This window comes from Raphanus sativus, unplaced genomic scaffold (genome assembly GCF_000801105.2).
Source record: "Raphanus sativus cultivar WK10039 unplaced genomic scaffold, ASM80110v3 Scaffold4183, whole genome shotgun sequence".
Taxonomy (NCBI): domain Eukaryota; kingdom Viridiplantae; phylum Streptophyta; class Magnoliopsida; order Brassicales; family Brassicaceae; genus Raphanus; species Raphanus sativus.
In genome coordinates this window covers 1-8,133 of record NW_026619485.1, presented here as the reverse complement: position 1 = coordinate 8,133, position 8,133 = coordinate 1, and the positions used below count along the sequence as shown (strand labels likewise).

The window sequence follows — 8,133 nt, the reverse complement described above, 5'->3', positions numbered from 1 at the left end:
TACAATGCATCAAGAGAAGAAGAATCTAAGGTATGTTTGCTACAATGCATCACATGTACGTTTGCTACAATTCATTGTTCTTATGCCACAGGTTGGGGCTTCAGCAGCTTATTTAGAGACTGGTTTAGTCCTAGTTAGACGTTATTTCACTCTAATGTTCTCATCAGTACTTATCATACTTGGCTCAATTTCTGGTTGATTTGGGTATCTTGGACAGCAAGTAACATCAACTGAAAAATGATTTCAATTGTCTTTTTAAATTTCTTTTTATTTTATTTTAGGATTCCAAATTGGGATACACCATTGTAGACAATTTTTTGGCAATGAATCCTTAACTATTTAAACAAAAAACAAAAACCAAAAAAAATTAATAATATGGCTAAGGATTCCACAATGGAATCCACCATTGTGGATGCTCTAACCCGCCAATCTTTTTCTATTTCTGGTCAAGTGATGGGTTATATATTATGAAAGAGAGCCCATTACAATCATGTTAAACTAAGACGGCCCAAAACAAAGCCCAATAACAAATACGTTTATTTTACTTCTATTCCAGCCTACACATAAAGAGGCCTATGACCCGCGAATCTTCTAGCCCAACTTTCCCATGAACAATACTGTATAAGTTCTCACTTCTCGCAAGGAATGTAACTGACTATTCGCAAACGCTTCGATAAAAAGCATCGATAATTCACTTGTTTGTTTTAATTGTTTTCTGGCATATATATGTTTTGTAATAATTTGATTATATGTAATACTGCAATGATTTGTATCTTTGGATTGATAATAAAATGTTTAGCCGAAAAAAAATAATTATTAACAACTCATAGCCTTTTACTAGACCCAAGTTGGCTAATTAGTGTCGCAGTTTACATGGTTCACCCAACCATGAGAGAAAGGTAACCAGCCAACGTCTTTCCTAAAATAGTATAAACTGGAATTACGCAAATCCGGTTTATAAAGCTTTGGGGTTATTCACCTAACTTTGCTCAAAGTATGGATTCAATATAATTAATCCTATTAATTAAATAATTCTTAAAAAGGAATTCAATAATTCAATTTTATAAGAAGTTGAGAAGTGCTTTTCAGTTAAGCACATGGCCAGGTAGCTTCATATCGAGTTGTCGCTCCACTATACGCATTATACCGAGTTGTCCAGCTACGTCGTTTTTTCAATTATTTATCCACAAAACATCTTATTTAAAACAAGCCAAACACTAAATATATATATAAGTTAAGCTTCGAATCAACGACTTCGGGGGAATATAGTGATTAACTTGTGAAACAAAGATGTTGTTGCTATATAGCCAGCAAAACATCCACATATTAATACACAATAATCTATTTATCTGGACATGGACACAAGGACAACAAGTGTATTACAATCTACTACTAATCAACTATTGCATTAGGGACTCAGGGTAGTTAGCTGTGGATTAAGTGCAAGGATACACATTTTACTATCCTTTGCATTAGGGACTAAGTGCAGTTACTTGTGGACGTGTGGTTATCTTTGTGGTGACCCTTTTCAATTAACAAGTTTTCACGATGACTGGAAAAACAGTTGAATATAATTAGTTGATGGACTTGGTGCACAATCAAATTTCTCTTACTCCATCAGCTGTGTTCCTTGGCATTGATCGTGACATGAAGAATATCATTTCGGTTAGGAGACATAGCAAGAAGTTCTCGCCATTAATGGCGTTGTGGTTGAGATAAGCTTTGGCTTGTAGGTTTAAATTGTTGATCCATCTTGTTTTTATTTCTTTTTTGCCAAGATGGCTCATTGTCGAAGATGTAAAACTCTTCTATTCATTTATATGATATTTACAATTTAGCAAAAAAAAATAAATAATTAGTTGATGGTAGTAACAGAAATATAGTTGATTAATTTGCATATTTCAAGAAGGAAATTACGTAACGTAGAGCCAGCGTCTGTGGAACTTGGAGTACACTTTCCCACCAAGTTCTTGAAACAAAGCAATAGTCCCCCCCCCCTTAACTACATAATTAAACAAAGCACCAATACAATCAACCTTATAGTTAATCATTTTACTATATTTGTAAAAATATACACGTTAACTATTGCTAGTCACTCATCCAAAAATAAACTAACGACCCATCTATTACATTTACTACTAAAAATATGTAATATGTCAACAACTAAACCATCGTTCAAACTAAACACATATCAAGGAGTATGTTATTGCACATAATCGTATTGTCTTCTAGAAGTCCATATCCATCTACCTGGCCTAACCGACACGTCCTTGTGAGTTGTGAGACACTTTTGTCTCTTTTCTCTCTACACTATTGCGACCGTAATAAAATGTACAAACGTAATAAATGGTTCTGCATATAAACACAAAAAAGCTTCTAGAAAGGCATTGATATTTATGAATTTATCTGACGGTGCGTTTGTTTTCCTTTGTTTTTTCTTTTCTGGTAAAATATGGAATAGATTATTTCCCTTTTCGTATGGATTATTTTCCTTAGTTGCAAAGATACTTTAATCTGTGCTCACACAACCGTTGATTTGCTGGGCATGATTTTTTTTTCACATTATGTTTGTTTGGAATCGAATATATCTCCAAAGTACTTTTATAATCAGTGGAGATGACATTTATAATATATTATTATAGTACTTTATAAACACCATTTCCACATTTAAATTAATGGTTAGAGAATTATGATTGACTTTTCAAAAAATGCATCCTTTAATTTTAAAAACCGATTTAAATTTCATAAACATGTATAAACAAAATTTGTCAAAAAACATGTATAAACAAAAGAGTAATTATTCTGAAATTATGATAATACGAATAATAAGTATATACAGCTTTCAATCTTTACCGAAGCCCAGGCTGCTGAACCGAGCCGTTAAAGAGGGATTCCAGAAGGGCAATCTCTTGATCTGGATGACACGTCATCGTACCATCGACATCGAATAAAAGTAAATATAATATTACTCTCTCCGTTTCATATTAAATGTCGTTTTAGAGAATTTTTTTCGTTGCAAAATAAGTATCGTTTTAAAGTTTCAATGCAAAATTTATTAACTTTATTCTCCATTCTATTTTTCTATTGGTTGAATTGTATCGGTAACGATATTTTTATATTGAAAATATGCAAAATTAAATATTTTTTTAATCCGTGTGCACAAATCTAAAACGACATTTATAATTATACAGAGAGAGTATTATTTAACAATTAAAGTAATGAATATTTTGGGCTCTATAAATAACGGCCGTTCCTCAATCCATCTCCTCTTGTGATTTCATATCTGCTTCTCAGACGAACTCTCTGCGCTTAATTCATAACGTTATCTTTCGAATTTGCCCCTCCAATTTTAACTTAATTACATAAAATGTCCGGAACTCTAATCTACTCCGCCGTTAACTCCCTTCGATTCTCCCCGGGAAACAGCCTTCCTCAGCCCAAAACCACCGGACTCCTCCGCCACAAAAACGCGCGGTTTCCCACCGGAGCCACGTCGTTCAGAGCTTCGGCAGCTCAAACTCTCGACGCCGAGCCAGCCGTAACGGCATCCTTTCGTCGGCAAGCGTCGAGTCTCTACGAACTGCTGAGAGTCGACGAGACGGCGTCGTTGACGGAGATCAAGACGGCGTACAGGAGCTTAGCTAAGGTTCACCACCCGGACGCGTCGGAGGAATCGGACGGACGAGATTTCATTGAGATCCGTAAAGCTTACGCGACGCTGGCGGATCCGACGACGAGAGCGATCTACGATTCGACGCTGGGAGCACGAGGGAGACGAGTGCACGCTGGAGCGATGGGTCGGGCGAGTCGGGTTTACACGACGACCCGATGGGAGACGGATCAGTGTTGGTAGTTTATAAGTCATGTTTTTTTTTTTTACTTAATTTTCCCCTTTCATTGTTTTTTAATTAAGGGGTGAATAAGTTTTTTACCAGCTTTTTTTTTTTAATTTTGCTTTTTTTTTTTTTTTTTGTCAACTGGTCACTTTTAGACCTTTAATCCTCAAACTGAGGTAAGTGGGGGTCGAACCCCCGACGTCAGGGCCCGAAGGCAGAGCTCAGCAGCCACTTGGCTACGAACGACCCGACTTTTTTAATTTAGCTTAAGAAGGTAACAATGTGTCACAGATGGTTAATGAGTAGAGAGATGTTCATTTTTTCTGATCTATAACAAAATCAAATAGTGAAAACAGAAACAAAAACAATTTTTTTTTCATTTACATTTTATGCATATCTTTAGAATTATAGTGTGACTTTAAACATCTCCATGTATTATTCCATATTTTACTCTAAATTAGTGTAATTTTATTTTTCTAATGTATTATTTTATTTCTTACTCCATAAAAGAATATTCACAAATATTCTTGGGCTCCTCGTTTGTTCCAGAGTCATAGCAAAGGACCTTTGTCCGCTTCTCTGAAGCTATTGCTCGTTCTTGGGCTCCTCGTTTGTTCCATCGCGTTTGATAATCAAAGGCGAGCGAGTCGCAAGCTTGGAAGCTAACAGCCTTCCAGAGACTAGACTTCACTTGCGAGATGTTTTGGATTCTCTCAAAGAAGACAACATCGTATAGGCAAAGGAGGAGCTGGGATCGTCTACAAAGGCGTCATGCCTAACGGTGATCAAGTCGCCGTGAAAAGACTCGCCGCGATGTCCCGTGGATCTTCCCACGACCAAAGCAGAGATTCATACCTTGGGAAGGATAAGATACAACAGGCACATCGTGAGGCTGCTCGTTTTTTGCTCTAACCACGAGACGAATCTGCTTGTCTATGAGTACATGCTTAATGGTAGTCTCGGTGAGGTGTGTGTTGCATGGTAAGAAAGGAGGACACTTGCATTGGGACACACGTTACAAGATTGCTCTTGAAGCTGTGAAAGGACTCTGTTATCTCCATCACGATTCTTCTCCGCTGATTGTTCATAGAGATGTTAAATCGAACAACATCCTCCTCCATTCAAACTTTGAAGCTCATGTTGCTGACTTTGGTCTCGCCAAGTTCTTACAAGACTCCGGTACTTCTGAGTGCATGTCTGTGATCGCTGGATCTTACGGCTGCATAGCTCCAGGTAATTAAAGAATCTTAAAGTTTCAAACTTTATGCTCTGTTTTCTAAATAGTTTATGTTGTTTTCATATTTCATAATGCTGTGTGTAGTCTATAATTTTTGTGGGACAGAAAAGAAGTTTAAACTTGATCTAATTTCATATTTTGTTTCAGATGAACACTTACTGTTTCTTCTTTCGAAACTTTAAACTTTGATCTAATTTAAAATTTCGGACAGCTTGGTATCCAAAAATGAAAAGAACTACCAAACAGTATCATAATCAGTGAATAAAATACTTCAAATTAAATATTTATACTAGAAACGAAAAGCAAAGAGCTGCTGCCGATAACTTCGTAACAAGTTCACCATTTTGGGGTTTGAGATTAACGTTGATTAGTAAGAAGTAACTGATTATGAAGAAGTCCAAAACCCGTACGGATCGCTTTCTTCATGCGTTTGCTCTTTCGATACCTTTTCGTCTACAATATATGACACATTTTTGAGTATACATGCGACTACTACCTAGTTCTTCAATATTGTACAATAATTGTTAAAAAAAAAAGAAAGAGAAAAAAAAAACTTGCCTCTCGGCAGTGATCTCGACGGTACTGAGTTACTCGGGCTAGCCTGTGGCTCTCAATAGTAGAATAATGATACGCAGGAATTCTCTTCTCCTGCGAGTGGGAAAAAAAGTTAAAACAGGGTTCTTACTTAAAAAGTTAGGTAAAGTTATTTATACAAAGAAGTGAAAGAGAGAGAGAGGATGCTTTACTTCTTGTGCATGTGCTTCATCAGTTGAGAGATGTGTCCTGAAATTATCAATGCTTTTGGTAGCAAAGCTGCAGAATTTGCAATAAAACATTGCTCTAGGTTCACCGCTTTCACTTTCACTGCACTTCTGAAGAAACTGTGCACTTTTCTCTGAAACTGCGGAAATGCAATTGAAAGAAAAAAAAGCTTAGAGAAAGACAGGGTGCATGGTGGGTGGGTCATATAGGTAAAACAGAAGTGGAGAGGACCTGAAAGTAATCTGTCCCAGAGCCACTCTGCAGAAGTGAGGAGGAATGACATTTTGGTAGGCCTAAATGAATAAGCCACAAAAAGGTTGTAATTATTCTCTTGGAGTAGATTGACAAGCAAATCTTCATACAAATGCACATGATTCGATATGATCATCATTATAGCAGCAGCCTGAGGAGGATTCTTATCATGCCACTTCTGCACATCTGAGGACACGCCTGTGAAATCTGTATCACCAATTAATAAAAGGAAAGCATTTCAGTTTTAATTAGCGTAGAAATTTTAAATGCTAAAAAAGAAAGAAAAAAAGGACTAACAGGGAACGACGTGCACAGCATCCACACCAGTGGAAGAGAGAGCTTGGAGGGGAGTATGGTTATGGTCGGCATAGGCAGTGATTGAGACAGGACCAGAGTAGCCTAGTTCCTTAAATGCTGCTTCTAGACTGGGACGGACCCGACGAGCATCATAACCTTGGGGAAGCGGACAAGCGATCATGTCCCACCACACCTGTATTTTAGCTGTGGCGTATTCAGGAGTAGCCTTGTAGTTCATTCCCCAGCTCTCCGTTACACGTATGACTTCGTCGCACGTAGGGTTTACATCCTCCTGCGAGTGGATGAGTGGTAGTTATTAATTAGACAGTCAAACATTGGTTTTGTTTTGTCCCTATATATGTACATACTAGACAAAAAAAAATCGAGAGGATGCATACTTGTCGTAAGTGCTTATAACTCGAGAGATGCTTCTTGAATTTATTCACGTTCCGGCAATCGAAATTGCACGAACTGCAATACAACTTGGCACATTGAACAGCACGTAATCTGCTTGGTTTACTATTTAGTAAACGTTTCCAGCACCACTCTGCACTTGTGGAGAGGATAATTGCAACATTAGGCACCTCAAATGAATAAGCCAGAAAAAGGTTGTATCGCGTCCGTTGTTGTAGCCGGAGCAGATCCCAATCGAAGACACCTTGCAGCTCATCTGATATGATCATCATTGTTGCCGGAGGAGGATTCTGACCTCGCCATTCCACCATGTCCCGATGCATGACGTACTTTATGCTTTCTGTTTACATGCATGTATTTAATTAATGATCACCAAAACTAATTTATACATTTATACATTAAAAATAAATAAAAAAAGTTCTAAAGATATGTGTAACTAACTAACCGGATCTGGTGTGTGCTACAGAGACTCCAGTGTAAAAGAGCCCTTTTAGGTTGAAATCGCAGGTTTTTGTTTGGTCACCATAGGCAGTGATGGAGACTGGACCAGAGTAGCCTCGTTCCATGAACGCCCCTTCTAGTCTCTGTCGGATCTGACTAGCATCATACCAATCCGGAATCGGACAGTCCTTCATGTCCCACCACACCGCTATTTTAGCTGTCGCGTATTCAGCCCTCGCCCGCATCCTGTAAACGCTGCTTTTTTAGCTCAACACAAGATACATGTCCTCATTTATAGGTCTTTAGGTTTCCGATGATTTTTTTTTTTACTTAATTTCCCCCTTTCATTATTTTTTAATTAAGGGGTAAATAAGTTTTTTACAAGCTTTTTTTTATGGGAAAATTGTTTTTTTAGGCAAAAAACAACAATTATGTCATATTAATCTAATTTCTCTTCATCATATGCAATTTCCTAATTCAAAAAAAAATTATAAGAAACCATCAAATATGTTGTTCTTACAATAGTTTTGTGTGGACCCGTATGTCTTATAAGAAACCATCAAAAAAAAAAAATTATAAGAAACCGGTATGAGGATATTAAACTACTTGAACATGTCGAGAAACCATCTCGTCGGATCCATCCCCGGCTCGATCTCGTCGATGCAGAGCTGCTTGACGTCGCTTGATTTCTCTTACAACAATCTCTCCGGTTTGGTCCCGGAGACAGGACAGTTCAGCTACTTCAACTACACGTCCTTCTTGGGGAACCCTGACCTCTGCGGTCCTTGTAAAGACAGTTGTCGCTCACCAGAGTCATACCAAAGGACCTTTGTCCGCTTCTATGAAGCTATTGCAGTATTGCTCGTTCTTGGACTCCTCGTTTGTTCCATCGCG

At 37.7% G+C, this 8,133-nt stretch overlaps 2 protein-coding genes and 1 pseudogene across 2 annotated transcripts; 2 read left to right on the top strand and 1 right to left on the bottom strand.

The window, feature by feature from the left end:
- The first annotated feature begins 3,255 nt into the window (after window positions 1-3,255).
- Window positions 3,256-7,635, top strand: LOC130507214 (chaperone protein dnaJ 11, chloroplastic-like). The gene is made up of 2 exons (XM_057001924.1): window positions 3,256-3,860; window positions 7,538-7,635. The coding sequence occupies exon 1, from the start codon at window positions 3,368-3,370 to the stop codon at window positions 3,851-3,853; it is 486 nt and encodes a 161-aa protein (XP_056857904.1). The 5' UTR covers window positions 3,256-3,367; the 3' UTR covers window positions 3,854-3,860; window positions 7,538-7,635.
- LOC130507216 (leucine-rich repeat receptor-like serine/threonine-protein kinase BAM1) lies at window positions 4,535-5,574 on the top strand (annotated as a pseudogene).
- LOC130507215 (uncharacterized) lies at window positions 5,459-7,484 on the bottom strand. The gene is made up of 7 exons (XM_057001925.1): window positions 7,244-7,484; window positions 6,783-7,138; window positions 6,385-6,676; window positions 6,067-6,294; window positions 5,820-5,974; window positions 5,628-5,721; window positions 5,459-5,526 (listed from the first exon to the last, which is right to left on the bottom strand). Exons 1-7 carry the CDS (start codon window positions 7,482-7,484, stop codon window positions 5,459-5,461), a joined length of 1,434 nt encoding a protein of 477 aa, XP_056857905.1.
- Window positions 7,636-8,133: the final 498 nt, after the last annotated feature.

What these genes read in the sequence shown, in the direction of transcription:
- LOC130507214 (XM_057001924.1), top strand. Translation starts at nt 3,368, where the DNA reads ATGTCCGGAACTCTAATCTACTCCGCCGTTAACTCCCTTCGATTCTCC.
- LOC130507215 (XM_057001925.1), bottom strand. Translation starts at nt 7,484, where the DNA reads ATGCGGGCGAGGGCTGAATACGCGACAGCTAAAATAGCGGTGTGGTGG. An exon ending in TGCTGTGCACGTCGTTCCCT is followed by an intron (nt 6,295 to 6,384) that starts GTTAGTCCTTTT and finishes TTGGTGATACAG; the next exon opens with ATTTCACAGGCGTGTCCTCA. An exon ending in AGATCACTGCCGAGAGGCAA is followed by an intron (nt 5,527 to 5,627) that starts GTTTTTTTTTTC and finishes CATATATTGTAG; the next exon opens with ACGAAAAGGTATCGAAAGAG.